Raw genomic sequence first — 27,846 nt, 5'->3', positions numbered from 1 at the left:
ATAAATAACATTTTTATGTAAAAACTTACAATTTACATTAAAATATAAATTATTATTATTTGGCATGAATAATAATAATAATGCTTAGTATTAAATGCTCACTTTTGAATCCACTTTAAAAATAATTCTCTTACAGCTATTGCTACTAACTTGAGAAAAAAAATGTTTATGTTTCCAATAAGCATTTATGACAGAAATTTTTGTTAAATGCCAATTAGAATCTATAAACATTGAACTTATGTTAGATGCAATTGCACTCATATATAGATGGAAGTGCCTTTGGAATTAATGCTTAATTCTTTCTTGCTTGGCAAGTTTTGATTTTATACCTTAGATTCCTGAAATATTTTTCCCGATTTCTATTGTATTAGTATCATCGATCTCACCGTATAGCAAATTAAAAAGATGTCAATAAGACAATCTGACTGTCTCTAATACTATCCAATATAATAAAAAGATGTAATATATTATACATACTGTATATTCACTCTTAAAAAGCTAATATAACAACTTTCCATTAAACTGTGTGATAAAAAAATATATATTTAAAACACGAATTAGCTTCATATTATCAGATTACATTCTCTATTTCTAAAATAAATAATTCATTTATTTTTAGTCAATAAATTACAATAAACCCTGATGATTACTGAGAAATTGTGCGGGGTTTTCTGAGCAAAATCCAATTATAGTATTATATATATTTTAACATATATAACAAAAATTAAAACAACCAGAGAGATTTTTTTAAAACCTGAACATACTGTTCACTTTTTAATTTTAAATGATTTATGGAAGAATTTAAAATTGGATGACTATTGTTTAAGATAAAAGCAATGCAAAACGATTTTTTAACTTTTCCTCAGAATTGCCACTGCCACACTTTTCTTCCATCGAAGGAGCCACTTTATCTTCATCACTGCTACTATAATCTGTTTCCCCATCGACATTTCCTGGATCATCTAATGTTGATTCTAGTTTCTTCTCACCTTGAATTTTCATAATTTTTCCAATGTCAGAATGGATGAGCCAAGTAGCTGTTTTTAAAATGTATTATATTAATTAAGTTATTAAAATTAAAAATATACATTTAATAATTATAAATATATTTTCTATATTTTAAAGTAAATATCCAATAGAAGTTTATTTCAATTAGTAAATTTATCTATTATAAAGTTTTATAATTACAATCTGAATATAACTATTAACAGTATACATGAATACTGTAAATAATGTGCTTATTTTTTTAAACAGTAAACATTATATAATTTTCTTTTATAACAATTAGTCATAACGACATTTCTATAAAATACACAGAAGAGGTCTGACAAATTGAAATACATTTGTATTAAGGATTAAATAAAAATTCAAAGTTTAACAGTGGTTTATGGGCTAGCTAGTCCCTGGAAAACTGTCATCAATTGTTCCTATCCATTATTAACTTCAGTCAAGTATAAAACATGTTACTGAAAATCCAAGATTCCAAATAAATCAGTAAAAAAAAAAACGAATTGCTTTAAATAACAAGGAACATTAGAAATATCTTAATTACAGTATATAATTCCATTCAAGATGGATGCTTAGGTAAAATTACCTAAGCAAAGTAAATGTTAAATTTTTAAATATATATATATATATTTAAGAATTATATAATGGCACTGTAGACATGAAACATAAATGAATTATAAATATCACTGTCAGATGATTATAAATAGTGATATTTATAATCATCTGTTTAGCTATTGCAATATACAAATACATATAGAAGGTGATATATGCAATAAGTAATATTACTTACATTTTTGTTGGCAATAATTAGGTGGATAAAATGCAAGGCAAAGAGTACGACCATCTAAAGCCATACGCAATAAATTATTGGCAGCCCTGTATGTATCAAGACGAGCTGCTCTTGAAGTTAAGAATCCTCTTTTCTCAGCCCAAGCTATAATTTAAAAAATTGAGTATGAATTTGCTTGAGTACAAAAATAATTAAATAACATACATGTGCTATAATATTTTTAATTTAAAATATTCTTTACCTTCACAAATATCATAGGCAGACCAATTGACTGCACATGCAGCAATTCCCTCTTCTTCTGGATGTTTTAATTTAAGTATACGTGGAATCGATAAACGTTCAGCAAGATATTTTACTGATGTATATGGTTCTCTTAACTGTGCTACAGGACATAATCCAGAGAGAACCTGAAGTTTTATAATTTAATATTACTTTTTAATAATAAAATAGTTTTAATTTAAAAATATTTTATCAAAACAATATAGCCTGTGATTACTAGCAAAAGACAGAAAAAGCTTATAATTATGCATGTAAATTATAAAAACTAAAGAACATGGAATAAAATTTATGAATAGTGTATAATATACAGTAGAGCGTCGATTTTCCAAAAGTCAATCATCCGAAACGTCAATCATCCAAAAGAATTCCAGTCGGCAAATTTAAATTTTCGCCAGTACTGTGGCGCTTCAATCTTTGGCTATGTCTTGGGCTACTCAAATATTTTACGTTTTTGATACTAAATTAACATCTGAAGTATAATTTTTTATTATTTTTATATTTTTCAATATATTTATTTTGTTTGTATAAAATAAAAAAATAATTTTTAACGATACAATAGTCTTTGTTAGGCTTAACATCGATGAAAATTCAGCGCAAAGCGACACGCAACGGATAAAAATTTTGACATTGGATACGTTAAACTATTTTTTCGTATGTAAATCAGTTATCCAAAATATCAGTTATCCGGACAACCCCAGTCCCCAATTGATTCGGAAAATCGACGCTCTACTGTATAAACATTAAAAATATAAAACTTATAAGTTAAAGAACTTAAAGAAGTTAATCATAAAATTATACTCATTTCATTAATATACAAATAATACTCAAAATAAAAACTCTAGAACAAAGTAAAAAGCATATGTCAGATGGGAAAACTAAGCCTCAATTCTTGGTAAAGTCCAACCAGGTGTGCAGGTGCTTTGTCATCTGGTGAGACAAGGAAATCAAGCTAAAATCTTTTTAAAAGATAGGGTAATTCTTGTACAGTACATCATCTATGTGTTAAGTTTTAAATGCTATCAGCCATTTTTAATCAAACTAATTGTTTTTAAATTTTGGCATTGTCATCAGAGGATATTTTAACTGCTTTCTGCATATCGTCACAGAGGTGAAGTCTCAAATAAAAGGTTGTCTCTGTGGTGAAAAATTGTTTTTGTTCCTGGTGAATATAAAAACAGATTTGCATTTCTTAAATATATATTTTAAAAACCCATTGTTCTTATCTCTATTCCAAATATACACTACGAAAACTGTGCAGATACATGCCAGACTCTCATAATGAGTCTAAATATAGAGATAACCTACACAACTCAAACAGCTTCTGAAATGTGATGAAATAAAAAATAAAATAAATTAATTTTTTCAAGAACAAGCGGTATAAAAGTAAATCTGCTTGAAAATCTACAAATTTGAAGTATTGCGTGTGTAAGGCTTTATTAAAATTTGTTAATAAATTTTAAAAAAATCAGGGAGAAAATTATGGAATATAATATGCAGTGCAAAACTGGAACTGTAACTTTTCATTAAGAGTTAAGAATATACCTGTAATGGTTTTGGTATCATAGATGGAAATACTAATCCAGGACAATCACACAAGCGAACACAATCTGTTATGAAGATCGTTTGAAAATGTTTTGTGTGACCAGGTGTCCGAGAAACACTGACAACCTATCAATTAAGAAATTAATTAATTTCAACTGAATATGAAAGTAAACTTCTTAAAGAAAAATCTTACCTTTTTACCAACAATTGCATTTAACAATGATGATTTTCCAACATTTGGATGGCCTGATTAAATAATCAAATTGAAATTATCATGATAAAAATTAAAAATATATATTAATATTTTTGTTAATTTGATTCACCAACACATCCAATAGTCAGTATCCCATCTTTATATTTTCCTGATTCGGATGATGATATACTGGCTGTATATTCATTCTTTGTACTAGAATCTATTGCCAAATTATCATCTTTGTCACTATCACTTTTTGACTCTAAATTTTGTTCTTCATCTTTAATTTTTTGATGCCAACTTGATAAATCCACTATAAAATATATTGATTTACTGTAGAATAAATTTTTAACTATTGACTTTTACTTAAATAATTAATTTAATAACAAAATTAACCTGAATTTTGAACAATTTGTTCACATATCCCTAATAATTCTTTTGCACCATCTATAGCCATGTGAAGTTTTCCTTTCCGACGACCTATAAAAACAACATAAAAGGAATCATGTAAAGAAACTAAATACAAAATATACTAAATTTTTAATTCATTACCTCGCTTTCCAATGGTATTAGATGCACCAGCATAAGATGCAAAACACATTATATATAATTTAGGAAATAGAGATTTCAAATAGTGTGTCCAAGCTATTACAACAGAAGCATCGACTAAATCAATTTTGTTTAACACTAAAATTACATCTTTGTTTAATTCTTCAGTGGCATACTTATAAAGTCCGGGTGGAAAATGTATAATCTGTAAAATAAAAGAATTTAAGAAGATTAAATTCAAAATGTTCTTATTCCATTTGTTGTCCTCTTTGTTTACCAGTTCCAAATAATATAAACAGATTCTTTTCCAATTTATACAAATTAATAAACAAAACAAAATGACAAATTATTTACAGTTCTCAATCACTGAACAAAACAAAAACCCTGGAGGAGAGATCCAACACTTCTTCTTAAAAGTAACTCTCCTAGTTGGCTTTTAAAACTAACTCATCAATTCAAATCCTCTTTAAACATTTTAATACCAGTAATGTTTCTCAAACTCAAATCTTTGAATTTTTCTGAATTCAAACAATTAAAATTGCTAAAATATTCTTAAATTTATATCATAAGAAAAAGTTTATTTATGTATAATTTTTTAAAGATGTCCATCAGAAGATTACCCGAGCTGACCAAGACCATAATAATAATCTTAATGGGCCTGATGATGATCAACATCATGACCACTTAGAAATAAAACTTTCACTTCAAATAATTAATCAATCACTGTAATTGGCAATTTACTTGCACATTTGATTAGTAATTCTTAACCTTTTCTCTTTCTCTCACCTATACTCCTTGAAATTTTAAAATTTGCTTTCACATCCCCACAAAAAACTGATGTCTTTTTATTTAAGTAGATAGAATCATCCTATTTTCTCACATATATTTTGTTGACTAACTTTAGATACAGCTTAAGTGATTAAAAAGAACCTCTCTGTGACCATTCATTAATATAAAAACATTTAGTTCTATGTCAGAGACTTACAACAGAAAAAAAAATATAATTCTACATCTAACATTCTTGAAAAAATAAGCTATTGGTTTATGGCTCATTATATGCCATGCAACATCCTGTAAGCTCACTATCAAAAATTGAGATTACATTTCTGATAGTAACAGTTTAAATTATGACTAATACATTACAGAGATGGTTAATAAAAAAAATTCAGCACTTAAATATGATATTTCATATGTATACCACTTATAAGAGTTATAAACTCTGTTATATATCTACATGGAAAAGTTTCACTGAACATTGAAGTTTTATAAAAGAAAAATAAAAATAAATTATCTTCTGTTGCTGTTAAAAATTTATGTAAAATTTTTATTAGATAAAAGCTAATTTTTTTAATATAGACTTTATATTTTATACACCAAAACTTAATGAATTAAAAATATATTTTCATTGATAGAATAATGGATAATGTTAGAAACAAGTATATTCATTATCTAAAAAAAACCTCATTTACTAAATTGATTAACATTAAATCAAATGGGAGGAAACAGACTGCAATTTTTCTCTCTCTCAAAAAAATCCTAGAATTAAATTATTCCCTAAAAGTTCTTTCTTTTCCATTCACACAGTTTTTTGAAAAATTAGTGTAGTAGTATAGACTTCTCTTACAGAATCAAAATACAAGGTCTGTTCAAAAAGTATCGGACCTTTGGTCGGCAAAAATAAATTTATTGACTTTGAGGAACAAAACCCTAATCCCCTTCAAAGTAGTCTCCTTGGTAATGTATACACTTCTCCCAGCGTTTCTGCCATTGCTGGAAACACTGCTGGAACTTCAATCTTTTGGAATGGTTATCAGCCGGTCCGTCGCATTTCGCACGATGTCTTCTCTCGACTAAATTTGGGTTCCTTTTAGCGGCATTTTCAGCTTGAGAAATAGCCAAAGGTCACACGGAGCCATGTGGAGAGAATACGGAGCGTGACGAACCACAGGAGTATTGTGTTTGGCGACGAAAGCCCGAATCAGATGCGCAGAATGGGCGGATGCGTTATCACGATGGAGCTGCCAAGTTTTGATCGACCACAGATCCCATCGTTTGCATCGCACTGTATCGGAAAGACGACGAAGGACCTCCTGGTAGTACTCCTTTGCGATGGTTTGGCCTTGTGGTGCGTACTCACGACACACCACCCCACGAGAGTCGAAAAAACTGTCAACATGACCTTTGATATTGCTGCGGACCTGCCGCGCTTTTTTTGGCCTCGAGGATCGTCCCCGAAAGCCTGCTGAATCTTGCGAATGGTTTACACTCGGGTATCGCCAAGGTTTTTGGCAAAATTTGATGTAATATCGCTGCTCACGTTGTTCAGTCATTTTCCAGCTTAGTGAAATCCGACGAGAGCGCACTACATGACCTCACTCATACGCCGATTGCCAACGACTGACGCTTTCTGCAGGCGGGAAAAAATTCAGGGCTGTGCATGACTGTCCCCTCCACAACTCCACCGAAGGAGGCCTCTCTCGCATCATTGGTTTACGCGGAAAAAAATAAGGTCCGATACTTTTTGAACAGACCTTGTATAATTCTAACTGACAGAAATCCACTTTATGCACTTTATGGCAATATTTTCAGTTCATCTAGACATCAAAAATTTATTACTATATATATATATATAATATATATTATTATATATAAGATATTAGATAGCTATTAAATGGTTCTTTCAATATCTATAAAATCTCAAAATTTTATAAATTAAAAATGTTGTAAGCCATGAAAAACTTATAAATAATTCAATCTTTTTAAATAATCTTTTAGTCAACTATTACTTTTGAAATAATTGTATTATGTATTATATTTTAAAGGAATATTCACAATTTCAATTTATCTTTATTAACATATATTTGAGTAATCAATAATCAATTAAAAATTTTTTTAAAATTATGGATATATTTCTATTCTTAAACTTTAAACAGAAACTTGAAATTTAGAGTATTTTTATTAATACTTGTTTCACAGCATACTTAATTACAAAGCAAAACAGCAAATATATGAATAATTAAAATATAATCATTCAGAGACTAATGTTACAAAACTTAAAAATTTTAGTTAAAAATAAATAAAATTAAACCTTAATTTTAGCAATGAGCTTTTCTTCCAAAATCATTTAAGTTCAATATTAATGAGATGAACCATTATGATATAAGTTGACTGTATTTAATTACTTTTCTGTGAAGAGAAAAGTAATTAATTACCCAATACACTAATAAAATAAAATATTCAAAGCATTTAATCAATTTTTCAGAAACTATAAATATTGTACATAATGTACAGTACAGTATCATATATAAAGTAACAATATTAAATAATTTCCTTTTTAAAATTTGTGTCTGTTTGCATTCTTCAATATAAGATTTAATAATAATAATAAATAATAAATTCAGAATATTAAAATCAAAATTTACTTTAAAATATATTTGAAAAATACACATTACAATCTGTTTGTAATGTTTATAACAATTTCTCAAAGAATTTTTCTGCACTTAAATAAAATAATATATTTATTGTCAATAGAAGATTAAACTTTATAGATAAGAAGATTATAGATAATTAAACTAAATGTAATTTTTTAAAACCAAATTATATATTTATTTTAGAAGATTTTCATGTTATATAAAGTAATAATTTTAAATTATTAGTAATAAAATAACAAAAATATGTATTATATTTATTATAATTTATCTTTAAAAAATCTATTATTATTTCTACTATTTCTAGCAATTATTTAAATTATTAAAAATAAAATTAATTTCTAACTTGATTGAAAGACAGTGAAAATATAGTTACAGTAACTGATATGTTTTAAAATTACTTTAGAAATAATTAAAACCAGTTACAAACAGTACCTGTTATTTGTGATTCAGTTGATTCTTAAAATAATCTTAATATCAGATGGCATAAAAATGCTGATATATTTTTTCTTTTATAAAACATGAAATAAAAAAGAAAAAATAATTAAAACAGAAAATTAAAGTTTTGTTTATAGAGATTTTTCCATTAAGTGCTGAAAATGATGCCTTTATTATGAGAATGTTAAAAAAAAAATTTTATTGTTTTAAAATGTATCAGACTCTTTTATGCCATCCTGTATATATATTATTTAATTGATGTGGTCACCTGTACATCATTGATCAATGATTAGAATAAATATTAAAGAATTTATCTGTAAATTAAATTCATGTTTTATAGAAGTATACAGGTTTGTTTAAATATTTTATAAAATTTTCCATTTAATAAATAATTTAAAAATTACAGTTTTTATTTTATCTTGACACTTTTTTAAAATTTATCATTAAAATTGAAATCTATAGAAGAATAGTTCTTAATGTTTTTAGTACAGTACACCCCCTATAAAACGAGTTCATATAATACGGATTCGTATATAACGGAGAAAAAATTGCGATCGTATTTGTATAAACACGCTAAGAGAGACTTGTATAATACAGTAAAACGTCATTGCCAACTTGTGTCGCGACAGGATTGGTCGAATCTAGACCAATAGCAGATATTGCACAAACGGTTGACTTTAAACGAGCAGCAGGCCTACTAAAAACTATTTATTATTTAACAGCCATAAAAATTATATTTATATTAACAATGTCTCCAAAGTTAAGTTATTTTTCTGCAAAAAATTCGCTGATCAGAAAACATGCACCCGCTGTTCGACGCGCTGCTCCACGATGAAAACAACCTTAAGCAATGGCATCGTTGAACGGTGCACACTTGGTAAGTAATCCTACAATTTTTTGTTTATAGCATGGTTTATATGGATTATTCCCAAAAAATTATACGTGTTTTGGAAATGTTGAGTCAAATTACTTTAGAATCGATTAATCTTATGGAAGAAAACCTTTCAAACAGCCATAGTCCCTAAACTGCATGCGTGCCAGGCTGTGATTGGCTCATGTATTTAAGTGACTTGTAAAACACGGAATTCACATAAAACAGAACGTATCTACCCTGTTATAGGGGGCTACTGTATTTGTACCTTTTGAGATTATTTGTATAACTATAATTACTTTCTTTTAAATTCAAACAAAAAAAGACCTCATAAGAGAACAGCAAGTTTGCACATTGATATTTCCCATTACAAAATGCTTTGTTATAACTTTATAGTCAGTCAGAAAGTTATTAGTATACATAAGAAAAGTATTTGGTGTAAGGAACCAAGTCCGAGCGTTATTTTTTATTTTGCTTTTTATTCTATTTTATTTGGGGCTTATGTTTTGTTAGGAGGAAGGTTTCCTCACCACTCACCTTAGAAACTTAAAAATAGAAGAAAGAGAACCAACTCATTGATGAAAAAAAGTGCCATAGAAAAACTCGCGCTCCCAAGCGGAAAAAGTAAGTCCGCACCAAGAAAGAGGGGGGGAGACCCCACAAGCACAACTTAGGAACTTGCTAAACCTTAAAGAATAAAACATCCTGAAAAACTGTAAAAAAGAACAATGTAAAAGGTTAGTGAGAATTTGTTGGGAAATAGGCTGCTAGGCAGAAAGGAAAAGTTTACTGTTAGCGATAAGTATGTAAATGAGGGGAGTGATCTCAATCAGAATTGTGACGTCACCTCACAGTATAAAGTCCGAACCTCAAGTGAAGATGACCGAGGTGAGCTTCTGTTAGCAATGAACGTGGTGAGCTTTATAGCAGCAAATGACAAGAGGTGTCCGATAGCGATAAAGTGGTTCCAAGGCAATTTGATTTGTGGATCGAAGATTAGAGAAAGTCTTGAGAGTTGAAGAAAAAGGTTCCTAGTATATTGAGGTGATGATTAGGACCTTAGTTCATAAGAATTGTTCATAAGTTAAGTCATTGAATTTTTTGTCGAATTCCAAAGGCGAATAGATTTAAGTTAGCAAATAGATTGATTTGAGTTTTGTCGGGTTGATCCTTATTGATTTTCGTTGAATAAATTGTTGTTTGATTGTTACTAAATTTTGTATATAGTTATTACTAGAATTATTATTAAATATTGGATTGTTTTTTGACTAACTTTGTCATTATTTCTTTCAGTGCACGCTTAAAGTTCAGGCCTGGCACATTAATGCGAATCCGCATAAAGTACCTGTTAGGTAACAGCTATTTCCGGCACAAAGTCATGTCGCTAATCATTGTAAAAGGCAGAAAAATAACTTAGCATTTTACATTGGGTATAAGTTTATATTACAAAGTAAGATCACAATGGTAGTCAATTGGAACATTTTCCTATAATAAAAATAACTTTAATAATACTTAATATTTCATTTATTGCCAATAATCAGTGTTAATAATTTATAAATTAAAATATAAAATTATTATTTTATAGCAAATAAAATAAAATATTCTTAATAGAATGAAAAATATCAGCATTGAATAATTAGAAGGTAAAATAGATAAAAGTCATTTAATCTAAAATGTCAACATTGAATAGATAAGTACATCACAGTCATTGCACAGTTAATGTTCTATATGTTTAACAATGATGCATTTTAACAGATCACATTTTTATATGTTTACTAATTCTCAATTTAATAATTACAATTATATGTTCATTAAAGTTCATGTGTAGATTCAAACAATGTGTATGACATGCCAACAACAATAGCCTCTGTGCATTTCATGCATGTATAATATTACTTATAAATATCATATGAACATCTTTCCACAATATATATAAAATCATTTTACAAACTTGGTGCTCATTTTAATGTGTAATATGTCATTTTAGTAAATTTATACTAAAATGAGTATATTTTGAAATTTTCTAACAATTTATTAAAATGTTATTGATCATAGATTCTTATAGAAGACATGTATCCTAATTGAATAATTAGTGGCCAAATATGATTATTAGCAGAGCTTTTTATTTTTAACTTTGACATTAACTGAACAGTAACTGTAAAAAGAAAATAAAATAGCAAAATTGTCAAAATTAAGATTCTTACAGGATTTCTAATATCTGCAACAATCAAAATAATGTCAGACATTTCTAAAACTCTCCATAACTGTCTCCAAGTCTCTAGATTCATTTCAAAATAACTGATATTTCTTTCTTTATATTTAAATTCAATTTCTTCTAAGTATTCCTAGAATTGAATTAAGATTTAAATTATTGTTAAATGATGACATATATCTTTTAAACAAAATATATTTACTCGAAAATAACTTTGTTCTTTAGCTTCAAGTTCGTATTTTGAAATAATAAAATCCCAAGCAGGTCGCTTTGGAATATCTATTTTACAATCTTTATCATAAATATCTTCAAAACTGACTTCTAAAACTTCCTGGAAAAATTTTTAATTATTTTATATTTATTAATTATAAATTAGTAAAATTAATAACAAGTTTAATATATTTTTTTAAGAATGTGTCAATTTTAATTTAAAAATTTGAATTCTGGTAATTTTCCTTTTACTTTAAGATATTAAAAAAGAAAAGCTCTAAGAGAACTAATTTAATAACATTATACTTAGAGCAGATGCCTTGCTTTATAACTGCTTATTTTATAAGTAGATTATTATAAATTTTCTATCATACCTCTATTAAAATAATATTTAAATACTACAATTATTATTGGTCATCTTTGTGTGACATTATGCAGTATAATTCAAACTGAATTTTCAGGGATATAATCTCAATTTATGAGACTAATCTTATAAATCAGGGGTGGGCAAGCAAGAGTTCAGTGGGAGCCAAAATGTAGGTTTTGCTAAATGATAATATCCTTCTTTGCATTTATCACATCTAATTCCTTCAACATTTATCTATATAATATAAAACAAATATTGAATTTTTTTAATAAACATATTTTCATAAAATTGTGGAAATAAAATTGTAAAAATAATAATAAAAAGCAGAAATTAACACTTTCAGCAAGAGCCGCATTTGCCCATGTCCATTAGAGATGGTTTATTTTAAGACAGTTTTCCATGAATCAATCAGTTATTGAAATGACAATCTACTGTATTTAATAAAACTGCACACTGGAATACATTTGTTTACCTTTTCATATATACATATTATTATTTTATAATGATTTCATGAATCAGATCAATAAAATCAGATTTGTGAACCAGAGGTAATGAGGGGAAGAAAAAATAACTGAAATAAATATTTTGTTCACATTGAACGTAATTTGATGGAAGGTAAGGAACAGTATAGTTTATTGATTTCTGTTTTTGTTCTGGATTGAGTTATAAAACTGAGATAAAAACTAACATTAAAATGTAAGCCAGGAGAAAATAATACCCAAAAATCCACCCAACATAAATTAAATAATTTTTTTTGAGATTTTAGTGACAGAATTATACTATACAAAAAATTGTTTTCTACATACAAAAAAAAAATATAGGGAAAAAAACTAAAATATTAATCACAGCTTAAAAGATCTAAACTTACTTCTAACTGATATCTAAAACTTTTTCCTATTGGGGAAAACAAAGGTACAGATTAGTTAGTATAGAATATTTTGAAAGTTACAAAGAGAAGCAAGAAAAGAATGGTTGGCAACACTTCCACCAGATCCTCTTTTTTTCATCTCCTTTAATCCTTCTTTGTAAGAAACATAAAAAAGAAAAGGGGTGAAAAAGTTTGATTGGCACTTAATGACCACATGCTACATGTGGCAACATACACATTAACAAGATTAAAGATGAAAAGAACCAACCTTCTTCTTTTTTTTTTAAATCACAACTAAGCAACAAACACCACTCTCTTCATTCTCATCCTCACTCTTCAGAGCCCTCCTTGATCTACCCTCTTCTCCCTCAGTTCAGGACCTGCCCCGTGATCTATTTTTCAGAAGTGCTACCTTAAGCCAACCAATACTAGCCAAGAGAGAGATACACCCAAATCAGAAATAGTAGAATTTTCTAGAAAAAGGAGGGGTTCAAGAAAGGAAAAGAAAAAAAACGGCTTGATCAAGCCATAAAAGTCTACACGATAAAAATTATTAATGAAATCAGAACGAATGAAATCAGGAATAATAGCTTAAACGGAATGCTATTATTTCCATTAATTTTATCACAAATTAGCTTTGTAATCATATACAGTAGAAACTTCAGTTTATATGAAATGGTTTAAAAAAATATTAGAACTGTAAAGTACAAATACACAGAAACCAAACTCTCCAAGTAACTAGAAATTATTATGTCTTCTGTTGATTGTAGCACCAAAAAACTAGGTCATATAAATAAAATGATGTTAGATTTTATGTAAATTAATTTACTTTCAAATACAGTAATTACATTACAGTATTTGTAGTTCATAAAACTAAATGCACAGTGCTTCCTGTATCCAAAACACAAAAACAGACAAATTTCTACATTACTCAAAATTTTATTTATCCAAAAGCCCCACTCCCATTAAGTTCAGATAATTGACTTTCCAAGTACTGTACATGAAATTATAAAACATATTTCAATTCCAACACAGTAAAAAAAAATTCCAAATAATATCAAAAACTGATGTAAATATTACAAATCATTCATGATAAAAAATTATAAATCATGTAGTTCTCATAAATAGAACATTTCTAAATAAAAAATTTCTTTGAAAATTCAATTTAATAAGAACTTCTTATTGTGTAACTTAATTAAATGAATGAAAAATTGAAAATTGAAGTAATCCTAAAATGTTGTTTTATAATTAATAACAATCTATATCAAACAAACAATCAAAATAAATATCCAACATTTCTAAAATGTTTCACAATTGTCTCCAAGTCTCTAGATCCATTCTGAAATATATCATATGTTTTAAAATAAATAAGGTATATGATATTTTTATAATTAAAGTTATAAAAACAACTTTTTATTTATTTTATCTTAGTTTTTCTTTTATTTTTATGAACTTTAACTATACTTGTTATCCTAAAATTTTATCAATAACATATTTTTACCATGTTATTGACTGAGGAAATTTTTTTAAAACAGATTTTGCATATTGGGGCAAGTGAGAGCCTCGAGATAAAGGTGAATGTTGCCAAAAGACTTTGTCATATTTTTAAGATGAAAGAACAAAGTGGGAAGACATGTTTTACTTTATTTTAGTGTTTCTTCTATTTTTATATCCAGTAGTATAAATTTTGATGTATTTTAAAAGAAATAAATTAAATTTTGAGGAAAATTTTGCTAAACAGTTTGATTTGCACTAAAATGATTATTTTAGTATTTCTTTTATGATTTGATTATGACATGATTAGACATCTTTCAAAATATTCAGATTTGTATACCACACTTCTTGAATAAGTTGAGAGAAATCCAGAAAGAAAGAGACCAAAAACATGACTTGAATAACATGAGAAAAAAACAAAACTTTACTGTATGATCAAATAGATTGCTATGAAAAGGACAATGCTAAGAAAGTAACAAGCTGTCCACTAATATAAGGATTAAAGAGAAAGTGTTTTGCTAACTGAAATTATCATCTGAAATTGGGATAAAGAGATATTAGATCACAATAAAAAAAATAAGAAAATGTTAAATTTTATTTTCTACAACATCCAAAATCAAAATGTAGTTTTTTGATAATTTCATCTAAATTTCTGAATAACAATTTTTTATATTATTAATTTAGCAACATTTCTGATTTATTTATACTAATATGACTGATAAAATCAACTAATTTAATTTCTTAAATTTTTCCCACAATAATGTATGAAGAATAACAAATTCTTTCTTTTAAGCAATCAATAAATATTTAATAGAATTCTGCATTGCATAATGTGCACTAGATTTAATTATACAAGCTCATTTAGTCTCCCCTTGTGTGTCATTTAACATTAAACATGAAATGATTTATATAAATAATATGAAATGATACAAAATATTTATTACAATAAATAATGGTAATTTTAAAATAATTATAGCTTATACCTCAGGCAATAACTTAAAAGGAGTTCTAGCTTCTTCTTTCCTTTTTTGTATTTCCTCTTCTGATTCTTTCTTAAAACACATCCTAAATCTGCATTTTTAACAAAAGAAAACATTAAATACTTTAAAATACTCAAAAGAAAAAAACTTTTATAAACTCATCAAAAACATAAATGCATACAAATAAAATTAAACAAAAGAATCATACAAATAAACAGTGTAAAAAAGTACTCATACTAAGGTAAATATCTAAAAACAGTTTATTATTACAAATTACNGAATCGGAGGGAACGAAGAAGGTGAGTGATTGTGAGTGAATGTGAGGGAACGAAGAAGGTGAGTGATTGTGAGAGAATAATAATAATAAAGACTGTGCTTGTGTGAGGAGCAGTGATGAAAAGGAATGTGGGAGAATAACAATAATAAAGTGTGAGCGAACAGTTATAAAATAAGTGAATAACACAGAATGATGATAATTATAAAAAATGAGTGAATGAAAGAGATATATATTTTATATAGTAAGAATAAAATGTGAGCGAACAGTAATAAAAGTGAGTAAATGTGGGAAAATTATACTAATAAAAGGTGAACGCCTGTAAGAAATTATTATTATTAAAAAATGGAGAAAACAGCAATAAGAAGAGAGTTTGAAAAAATAATTAAAAAATAATAGAATAATAATAATAATAAAATGACTAAGCTCACAAAAAATAATAATAAAAAAAAGGTGAGTAAGATAAGGGGATTGAAAAATTAGTTTTTGCATATTTGCAAAAAAAAAGAGAGAAAAAAACGAGAATTTTTTCAATCACTTTTTCAATCTCGTGAAAATTAATTCGAAGAAAATTTAAGCTAAATAAAAACACAAATAAAGTTTTTTCTACCTGTTTTTTATATTGTTTGCATAAATTAAAGTACTTTGCATCTATTACTTCCCAATTCCTTTTTAAAGGTGCTAATCGAAAAAAAAAAAATTCGATTAATTTCACTAAACTATGGCATTAATCTACATTAAAAATATTTTTAAATAAATAAATTTTCAAATAATCACCGTTAAAAATTGTAATTTTATGAGTAAAAAACGAGCCATTGCTTGTTGTAACGTGATCACAATACCGGCCTGAAATTTTCACACACATTTTATTTTAAAAAATTCACGTGACTTCCGGTACAGACCGGTAGTCACGTGTTCGTATATAGTTAATAGGGACCTATGGCTCTTATTCTTTCCATATCTGCTATTGTTTTTCATCTACGTAACTCATTTCTCGAGATTAACAAAGAAAGGACGAACCGGAATTTACAATTCTGCAATTTGAAAATTTCAATCCAATAATCAAGCTAATTATTGATTTAATTATTATTTTAATAAAAGATGTCATTTGTATACATTAGCATGCTGAATTTTATAAAGTAAAAAATGATATTATAAACCTTAATTTCATTAAAGAACTTAATAAAGTATCACGAAGATTTAATTAGATTCATTAAAAAATAAATAATGATTGTAAGTTATAATTAATTTATTAATGACTTCATATTTTAATAAAGATTTAGTCCTTCGTCAAGTGTATGTTTTTAATATGGATACTAAGCAATTATTTAAATTCTTTCACTGGTGATATGATTCCTTACTAAGTTTCTCGTTAGGAATAGATGCCCCACATTTAAATTTTGCTAGGATATTTCTTTTAAATTGCTAAATATTTATTTTCCATGGTATATGAGAGTGTCTAAAATGCTTTATTCTGCTTGTGGGAGAGATGCCTCAGTTTTCTCCCCTTTCCTCAACTGATATTAGCATTTAGTTTGGTTTAACTTGATGAGATAAGGCAAAGCAACACCGGGGGATTACTAAGGGGTGAGCTGGATCCTATTTATGCGTTATACACGTAAAGAAAGCACGTTTAAATCAGTTAAATTATAGTATTTCAATTAATATTTGGAACACGCAACTATAATATGATTGTTTTACAAAGGGAAATGTTCTCAATACGTAGCATTTCTTTTATATTTGGAGTATCTCAAAATGGATGTACTGTACATTAAGGAAAGATGCCCCATAACTATAAAAAATAGCTTTACAGTCGATTTTCGAAAGTGCAACTCGCCAAATATTTTTCTTCTTGATGTTTGCAGTGTCATTTATAATGTACTAAATGTCCAGAAGTAATAAAACAGTTATAATTTATTATTATAGTAGATTTCCAATTAACCAGGTTTTGTTTATCCAAACTTCTGTATTATCCAAGATAAATTATAGAAAAGTACTTTGTCAACAAAGATAAGAGGACATAGTGTGGCAGAGTTAATTTTATATATGTTGACCAGGTGAAATACTCAAAAAAAGGCTCTGAAAGTTTTAAAAATAATTTATCTCAATCAACTTTTCATGACAGCACAAATTTAAAAAATTAAAGAAGATGTAATTATAGGTTTACATTTGCATTAATAAATATAATTGTGTTTTATTGTATAATTTAAGACATTATGTTCAATAAGCAAGCATAATGAAAAATAGAGTATAATGTACAATATAGTACAGTACATTAATGTAATCAAATCCAATTTATTTAATAATTTACTAAATCTTCCAAGTTATTCAAGTTTTCAATTATCTGAGGTATCTCATGTTATCCACATTAAGTTAAAGAATTGAGAATTTACTTCACTTTTATTATTAAATGAGTTTTTCATTCATTCTATTAATTACTTTGTTTATTTAGATTTCAAAATCTCCAAATAGAGAAAGCTTAAAACTAAGGAAAAGTATAATAAATCTGCAATGACAACAGTTGATAAGTATATTGATATGAATGGACTACACTTTATAAACAATTGTTGTAATCAGACTGTTTTGTTTTGTATAGTACAGTATACTGTACATATATTATGTTCTGCTAACAATATTTTTTGGCTAAAAATGAAATTTTTAACTGCCTTATTACTTGCATGTAAGAAAAGAAGCACAAACTTTATAATTATCAACTCATTAACTATCAGATTAATTTCAGACTAGAACTTAGTTGCAATTACTGTATGTATGTACAATACAGTACATATGTATACCATGCCACAGTAAAAGTTAAGTTGGCTGAGACCTATCTATTATGGGCTGTGGGTGCAAATTCACCCCAATCAGCATAATGATCTGTGTGGTTCTCTCTCTCAAATTAATTGATACAGAAGTGAAGATCAGAAAGAGACTTGGATAACATAATTGGCAATAAAACTGCACAATAAACAAGAATTACAGATTTGAGTTCTGCTTTGGATCAACCTTTTCTTTCAGACTTTGCTTATTGTAATCATTTTGAAATGTGCATAAACTGATAAAAATAACTAATTAATATTATTATTCAAAATAAGTAAATAAGACTATAATTGGAGAACTTTCTGGTTCTAACATTAAAAGGACATGTTAAAACTTAAAAAAATATATACTGTAACTAAAAGATTTATTAATTATAATTATCATTATTACTAATTAATATGTAATTCATCACTATTGTTTGTTGGGTAAAAATTTTAACAGCTAGCACAATACCAGCAATTTAAACTACTGTATTATATTGTGACCAAATAACAAAACAGTTATAAAAAACACAAAAATATCATGTAAGAAAAGAAGCACAAACTTTATAATTATCAACTCATTAACTACTATCTTATTACTATTAGCAGAAAAGAGGAGGATTAAACTAACATTTTCACCCTCATGACAGGATAAAAAGCTCCAAACTATTGCCTGATATGCCACTCTAAATGACTATTCTCCATACATTATTAAAGGCCTTATATGTTGTCTTTCCTCTGCCACTTCCACCAAGCCAAACTTTCACACCCAGGACACCATTTACAAGACCATCATGTACGACAGAAGACTAGCCACCCTATACAAAGAAATATCCAGGAAAAAGAATTTTTGTTTAGCTTTATGAAGAAGTCCCTCAGTTTTCACCCTCCTCTGCAATGCTATCCTGACCATCCTGACATGCACCTCCAACCAGGCACCTACATTATCCCCATTACTGATCACAGAACCAACTGCAACTTGAAATATATAGGTGCTACAACATGCCCTTTAAATACCTGTCTCAAAGAGCATCAGAATTCCATCCTGAAAGGATTGGCCAACACTGTGTTAGCTTATCTTTGCCTCTAACCCCAACATAGATGTGCATTTCGACTATGTATGCCTCTTATATAGCTCCATCTGGAAACAACATCTCAGACATTTAGAGCAAGTTGAAATTAATAAGGCTGCCTGCAAAAATGCCATTAACTTTTGCAACAAAGATTCCTTTCTCCTGGCATGGAAGTTGTTCACAATCCTCTCCCCCTCCCTCGCTCTATCTTATATCACCTCCCCTCTTCACGTATGAACAGCAATCCCCCATTGTTTCTACAGCTGAAGTAATTTAGTCTGATGATGCCTGTTCAACATGGGCAAAAATGTTAAATCTATTCCCCTTTTTTCTGCTGGTATTTGGTTTTTATCAAGTTTACCCAGTTGTGAGTGGTTGTAAATTAATTAAAACAGTTATTGTTTAATTTAATTTACTAAATTTTGGCTTTCTTTAGTAACTTAAATCACACAGGGATACATTAATTGATTATGTAGCCTTTATTATTGTATTTGGAAATGCATTTTTATAATATATTTTAACTTGTATATTTTGGTACCTTCTAATTTTAATAACAACAACTGACTGATAACATTCTCTGTAATTACAATATGCAGAATCTACATCCCTTGATTTATAATTAATATAATTATTAAAATTTAATACAAAATGGCAACTAACAGCTTACCTTTAGTTTGCCTTGTTATTTATAGATCACTTTGTATATTAGCGGCTGTTCGTAAATGACATCCACAGTGGAAAGAAGAGAGGATTATGACAAGTCGAACAAGGGAAGGGGAGGAGTTGAACTTCAATGGACATCTGTTTTATTTCATTAAGTTTTATACAGTTTATGCATTTTATTATTCATAAAGTGATAAAAGTTGTAACAGAAATTGAGTTTTGTTGAATGTCTGAAAAGGAGAGGGGTATGGAAACTTGGATAAACTGGGACAATGGGGGGAGTGGGAGTAAAAATTTCAAGAAAAAGAAGACATAATTTATGGACAACCCCATTATCATTACATTACATACATTACATTAATTAAAATATTAAAGTCAGTATAATAAAATAATTAATTTTTTAAAATACATTTAATACCTATTAACTCTTTGTGTTAACTCTCTTCTTGGTTGTTCATTTAGAGCTGATATTTCTGTCACAACAGAACTTGTTCTTTCTGATATTTTTTGTTCAACAGAGGCACTTGCTACATCTTTAGCAGGAGCATCAACAGCTACAAATGTACAGTACATATTCTTATTTTACCTTACCATATTTAAATATATACAGTACTAATAAAGTTTTCAAGTATACCTCCTATTTCACTCTCATTTCTTTTCCTCTCCCTTTTCTTCAGTAATTGAGCTTTCTTCTTTTTTCCACTAAATGCTACTTTTCTTCCTCCTTGAGGCATGTCTTATATAAATATATAATTTTATAATTACAACTGCATTAACAGTATTTTAATATCTGACTTTAATTTATGTGAATCAAATTTTCTACAATATATGTCTCAACTTTTGCCCATTACAAATGAACCTGACTAACAAAACTTGATTTCAATCCAGTCACAAGTTATAGAATATAATAAAAGAATTATGAAAATCTATCCATAATGTATCCATGAAATATTATGAAAAACAGATTGTAGGAAGAAATCAAAGAAAAGAGACTGACATAGCAGGATAAAATGAAAATGATGGAATAAAAACAGATTGATAAATGAAGATGCAAGGAAAGAAAAGTTACAATAACTCATCAAGACAACACAATCCAAATTTTGAGATAAGAAGACAAAAGTAGTAATGAGCAATTATATATTGTGTTTAACAATGCCAGGCTGCAATTTTAATCATATTTTTAATGTATTTAATTTTAAATTAAATACATTAAAAATATGTGCTCTCCATCTCAAATTAGTAGTGGGTTGCCCCTGTACAACATACTTTTGCTTTAACAATTTGTGCTGATCATCTAACATCTTATAGGAAAAAATATTTGAATTGAAATAGCATGACTTCTAGTTTGCATCAGTTTATATATACAGTAGAGCGTCGATTTTCCGAATCAATTGGGGACTAGGGTTGTTCGTATAACTGATATTTCGGATAACCGATTTATGTACGAAAAAATAGTTTAACGTATCCGATGTTGAAATTTTTATCCATTGCGTGTTGCTTCGCATTGAATTTTCGTCGATGTTAAGCCTAACAAAGACTATTGTATCGTTAAAAATTATTTTTTTATTTTGTACAAACAAAATAAATTTATTGAAAAATATAAAAACAATAAAAAATTATACTTCAGATGTTAATTTAGTATCAAAAATGTAAAATATTTGAGTAGCCCAAGACATAGCCAAAGATTGAAGCGCCACAGCACTGGCGAAAATTTAAATTTGCCGACTGGAATTCTTTCGGATGATTGACTTTCGGAAAATCGACGCTCTACTGTAGTTAATTGAGGCCTCCTGCCCCTAAGTTTTCCATATGTAGTCTCGTCTTTCATCTATCTAATTCCATTCTCAAGATCAAGGAAAAACAGATGGATGGACAGACAAGTAGACACTTATAGGTCTACAATTCCTTTAAATTACAGCCCATGAAATATTAAATATGACCCTTTTACCTTGGTAAATATAGTTATTAAATTTGGTATAGACCTCAATACTACACATAACTTTTATTATTTGAGATCCTTTAGTTTAGCATCACATTCAATTTCAGAGGCAAACAAATGATGGCACTAATTTAAAGTTTGATTATAATTATGAATTTAAATATAAATGCAATGAATTTAACTGTACATAAGTAAAGAATTTTTAATAGGCAACAAAATAATTTAATTCTACTTCTCTAAAAACATCAATAGCACAAGGTATAATAAATTCTGGAAGATATCATATTTTGAATGTCATTTTTTCAAGAATTAACTGCAATAGGTTAAAAATATATTTCAAATTCTAAACTCTAAGTCCAATTTTTTTACATGACAATGAATGATTCACTATTATTCCATTGATTTTCTTTTTCTAGACCTTGATCTTCAAGTTTGGTCTGAAGTTAAGAACAACTTGAAAGGATTTGTAAAACCTGTTCACTATTATGCTAAGTTCACAAAAAACTTTTGATGAAACATCTGCTCCAAACAGATTAAACTTTTTCTTGTCTGACCAAATAACATGGTTCCAGAAGCAGATGGTCCACCAAAAGTGTGTTAAAAAAAAAAGAACAATCAACTCTTTAAGCTCTGAAAATTTTTCTTTCTGCATAACTGGAAATGAAATTGTTTTTACCCCTCGGGCTAGAAGAGAAACTTGTATAGCAAAACAAGTCTAACAACTTTCTTATGGCTGATTTGGTTTCAAATGAATTAAGCTGATTTTGTTTAAAGAGTTAAACCCCAACTGTGTAAAGCCAACTGTTAAACATGGAGAGGGATCAGTGGCAGTTGGGGGTGTTTCAGTGCAAAAAGAGTTTGCAAATTAGTATTTATTGATGGCAGAATGAAGAAAGAAGACTGCTTAAACATTTGCAAGGAAAATTTGTAGTAGTCAGTTTGCAAAATGGAGTAGGAAAATAACTTTGTTTTCCAAGAAGACAATAACCACCCCAGGCATATGACAAAGATTATTACAGATTATTTTCAATGTAATAACATTTCTAAGTTAGATTGGTGTCCCCAATCACCAGATGTTGATCGAATTGAACATTTATGGAATGACAAGGAAAAACTGGATAGTGAAGATGAGACCAAAAACAAGGCAGAGATGAACTAACTTATACAAAATGTTTGAAAAACAACCAATCAGTGTGAAAAATTGGTAGCATCAGTGCCAAAATGTTGTCTGCCTATAAATGAAAGCAAATGAGGTCCCACAAAATATTAAATTTAATAATTGTGAGAAATATTCACTGTATAAACAAATTGTATGATCAACTTTTTTTTGCAAAATTTTTATATTTTTTTACATTTTACTTTTTCTTACATTTGCTAAGAATTGTAGTTATAATTTTTTGGAAACAAAATGTTTCTTCTCTATTTTAGCTTTTTTTTTATTTGCTACATGATCATATTTTTACTTTTCTGGCTATTATATATAACAGAGGAAAATGAATGGCAATCAGTCAAAAATGATCCTTCCCAGACTTTTACATTTTTGGACTCAAGGGACTTTGAAATGCTGACAAATGAAAAAAAGATTTGGGTTTTTTTTGTATGTTTGAATGTTAGTATGTGTATAGAGGGGCATGATTTTGTTCTTTGAAGCTCAGTAACTCCTGTGCTTTCTGTAGAAAATTCCTGAAATTCTGCAAGGAGATTTTTTATTAGGGGAATTGATGCTATTAAATTTTGGTTATTAAAGGTCAAGGAAGTGGGGAAATAAAAGGGGTTGTGTGTATCTCCAGTAGGGTTGGACTAATGATAATTTTACTTGTTATTAGCATTTACAATTTTTTATAAAACCTATCTCTACTCTCAAAATTAAACTTTTTGCCATTTTATAATAGTTAAAAATAGATGGTGCCACCAAATGTTGCCAGAAAAGTTAAGCAACTCATTGCTGGATTTTTTCTTGACTTCAGAAAATGAAAATTCCTTGCCGTATAAACAACTTTTTGCATCGTATATTTAAATAATCACTTTCTCTCTCTTACATATTTTTGATATAGTTCATTGAAAAGTTGCAGTTTAGTTTATTTGCAATTTGGCTCATCTTTTAACTCATAACTACTTCAAATTGTTATTTATATGTGTAGACTGGCACCTGCTTCCTAAACAGAGTAGTAACAGTTAGAACTGGCATATATTTATAGGCAAATTTCTTTCTTTTCATCAGCTCTTCTATATAAACTGAACCAGCCAGTCTCTCTGAATTCTAAATATGTTAAACAGCACCACCCAGTATTCTGTGCCATCAGATTTAGATAGTACCAGAGCAGTATCTTAATCATTGATCTAATAAGAAGTGTTGTGTTTGGCAAGAGCAAGCCACTGCATTTTTTGTATCTAAGAGCTAAATCTATTTAATTATGAGATAATATAAATATAAAAGTATATGAGTTATTTTCAACAAAATCTACAAATATCTAAGAAATAGAAAACATCTTTTATTCAGTTAGAAAAGTTGTATTCTAATCAATGGAATTTCAAAATATGATTAAGATAAAATAATTTGAATTAATCAACTATTTATAGTTTTCTAACACATGTAATAAAAGAGCATACATAGTATTTTCTAAATACAGGAGTGAATATAGTATTTTTAGATGATTATCTTCATCTGCTACTAATTCAAAACAATAATTGCAAATATTATGTCATGGATTAGCCTAATCTAAATACATACAGTAGAATCTCAATGCAGCAGAATCAAAAAATGTGTTATTACGAGTTATGGATCTGGTAAAAGAAGGTAAAATTACACTGATTTGGCAGGACCTGGAGGAAAAAAATTCATCATTCCAAACAAGATTTTATTGTATATATCAAAAATACTTTAAATTAAGCTATCTAAAGTATTGTCCATCTATACACTTGCAAGATTATTGAATTTTTAATAAGTTATCATACTTTATTAATAAACTGAATCAATTACATCATTTCTATATTTTTACAGATATTCTTTGCTAAAATCTGAAGCCAACAAAGCTTTAAAGCCACGACATAGAGATGTTACTCAGTTTACATATAAATTCTCCAAATATAAACCGAGCCATAGCCTTGAACAGTTACTAAATAATTAAAAGAGCACAAGATGTTCATAAATATAAAATAACCACTTCAGTCATCATAGCAACAGATAGTAACTAAACATTATTCACTACCTTGATTGAGATGTTGATCACGTTTCTTTCATTTATTACCATAGCAATGGATAGTAATTTAATTAAATCTTAAACCTGTAGATTAAGTTCTAAATATAATTATTTTTGTCTTCTTATAACAACAAGAAATTAACTAAATTTGATGTATTATTTTTTACAAATACATGTTATTTTACGAATTTTACTGTACTCTTATTAATACAGTTAAATTTGAGTTTACATTTAATACATTTAACTGAGTTTATTAATTTATTATTTCATATAATAATGATAAATAAAATCCCAATTCCACAACTCACCTTCTGTTTACAGTCGACATTCAAATTATAAACCACGTTCTAATTCATAGATATCGTGTATGAAAGTATATAATTAATCAGCAATAATTTTTATTTCTTTTATTTTTATTATTATATTTATATATTCTTAACACTTATAAATAATGGCAATAAATATTTTTATTTCATACAAACTGAGCATATCAAAATTTATTTTAAAACCCGTTTATATTGTTATTTATTTATTTGACATATTTTCTTTGTTATATCATTATTAACTAGTAAATAATTTTAAATCAAATTTATTTTGTAACATATAACTGTTTCTCTAAGGTAGGAGCCACTGAAATTTATCGGCTTGAAAAGAAGATTCTCCATATTTAGTTCGGTTGCTAGTATTTTTACCTACTCATTGAATGTTAGGTGTGTTGTGATATTTCATAATAAATATTAATAATAATACTGTAGTGTTGTTGAAAAACACTATAAGAAATAAACATTAAGTTAGAAATCTCGAATGCTTTTGGTAAAAGAAAAGGACTAAACATGGTGTCACTTTGCTTGAACACATGCTCCTTATATATATATATATTATTTTTTTTACTTTTTCTACCTTGTGGACACCAGATTGCCTTTTTTTAGAAAGCCATTATGGGTTTGACCATGCCAACAATTCGTCTCTACAGATGACCCAGTTCCATTCCGTTGCAGTCCAATCTCATTGAAAACTCTTACACCACTCCAAACTGTGGCGACGGTGAGTGGTATCAATGGCAGCACGCGTAATGGCCGTTGCGATACTAAATGTTCCTGACCACTTGCCTCGAAATAATAAGGACAGACACAGAAGCTTGTAATGATGGCACTACCTGTTACGAATGGCAAACAACGATATCGTCATCTGTGTACGTACTTGTCGAAGGACCAGTCGGTCCTCTCGGCTAGTGATTTGCCGAGGACGTCCTGAGCCTGGATCCCGTGCATAAGATAAGAGTTCTCTCTCGTACACTGGTTTCAACACCTTGCAGTGTTGTCAGAACGGCCTAAATGCCGGGCTATTAGACGAGATGACCATCCCACTTCTCACAACCGATGATCCTTTCCCTCTCAAACTCGGTTAGTTGTTGATATGATCTTCAATTATGACGTAAAAGCATCTCTAGTGATACAGCATCCCTCTGCAACAGATAAACTGCAGACAGGATGCCTTTGCGCGCTTTTTTATAGACGCATTTTAATACCCTCTGCTAGCATTACGCAATGAGCCATCACGTTATAACTCCATACCTGCTTCAGACTTATCTGCATACCAAGTTTCGCAGCGGTACGACTTCTTGGTGCGCGAATTTTTGTGGCAATGAGTGGCGATGAACTGTTCCACCAAAAAACCTTAGTGAAGACACAGGTATCGATCGCACTATCACTCGACGAGTAAATCACATTTTTTTTAACTTTCCGTCCTTTGGACACTAAAAGCGCCTTTTTTTTCCATGCCCATTGTGGCTTCGGTCATGTTTGTTTCTTTGTTCAGTAATGGCAACGCAACACTTGGGCGATCTGCCTAGGGGATGTCTTCCGGGAGATCTTTTTAAGGGAAACTGGCTCCTATTTACGCGTTACAGACGTGGAGAAAACCCAGAAAACTCCACGTGGCCAGCCCGTCCGAACGAGGCGCGAACCCACGACCGAACTCTCAATGTTCAGGTTCGGTCATGCCTGCAATGGAACGGCCGGATGGTGAAGGACAGTAGTCTTTTCAGTTCATACTCAGTTTTTGCACATATGCTAACTTGGATGTGCATATTATATTACAGTATATAGTTTATGGTGTTTAAAATAACCTTTTTATTTAGGCTTTTATTAAGTGATAACATAAGGTAAACGCACTGGTAGTGGACACGGCATTAGTAGTCGACACTTTGAACTTCAAATATGAGTAATAAGGTTGTAGATGGCTTCACTGTTCAAACATACAAATCATTCAGTAGACAGAACTTGTAACTTATTATTTCTTTTCTGTCGATTTAAATAATAATGAAAATAGCCAAAAAGCAAATTCGAGACTATGTCACATACACCGGGTGATAGATTCTTCGGCATATACATCACGCCAGAGGAAGTAAGCTTCTTTGCATATTTAACATGTATTCCAGAGTGTCCTTGCTCTGGGCACTTTTACATTTTACATTACATTTATATTTAGTGGGGCCCTCCCTCTGACCTGTAGCATTAAATGCTACTGGCTTGAGGTACTCCTCTTTTAATTAACCCTCTTCGCATATGCTTTGCAGGTAGTTATGATTACATAGTCGCGGTCGTAGACGCAATACATTAATACCCGACAATTCTATTTTTATTTACATTAATTATATTGTTTTGT

General features: G+C 28.7%; 1 protein-coding gene across 2 annotated transcripts; it reads right to left on the bottom strand.

Moving 5' to 3' along the window:
* Positions 1–25,614, bottom strand: LOC111618361 (guanine nucleotide-binding protein-like 1). 2 transcript variants are annotated; one of them, XM_023359870.1, is made up of 14 exons: positions 25,488–25,613; positions 20,675–20,776; positions 20,459–20,594; positions 15,233–15,320; positions 11,513–11,641; positions 11,303–11,443; positions 4,365–4,566; positions 4,209–4,292; positions 3,943–4,125; positions 3,813–3,865; positions 3,620–3,745; positions 2,040–2,205; positions 1,799–1,942; positions 4–1,037 (listed from the first exon to the last, which is right to left on the bottom strand). In XM_023359870.1, exons 2-14 carry the CDS (start codon positions 20,772–20,774, stop codon positions 823–825), a joined length of 1,767 nt encoding a protein of 588 aa, XP_023215638.1. In that variant the 5' UTR covers positions 20,775–20,776; positions 25,488–25,613; the 3' UTR covers positions 4–822. The 2 variants fall into 2 exon arrangements, with proteins under 2 accessions (XP_023215640.1, XP_023215638.1); XM_023359872.1 differs by lacking the exon at positions 3,620–3,745 and having other exon boundaries at positions 1–1,037; positions 25,488–25,614.
* Between the last annotated feature and the right edge of the window lie 2,232 nt (positions 25,615–27,846).

The sequence above is a fragment of the Centruroides sculpturatus genome, unplaced genomic scaffold (genome assembly GCF_000671375.1).
Source record: "Centruroides sculpturatus isolate CEXI.00-Female unplaced genomic scaffold, Cexi_2.0 scaffold189, whole genome shotgun sequence".
NCBI classification, from domain to species: Eukaryota; Metazoa; Arthropoda; class Arachnida; order Scorpiones; family Buthidae; genus Centruroides; species Centruroides sculpturatus.
The sequence above is the reverse complement of the archived record's forward strand: the minus strand, read 5'-3'. Positions and strand labels throughout refer to the sequence as shown.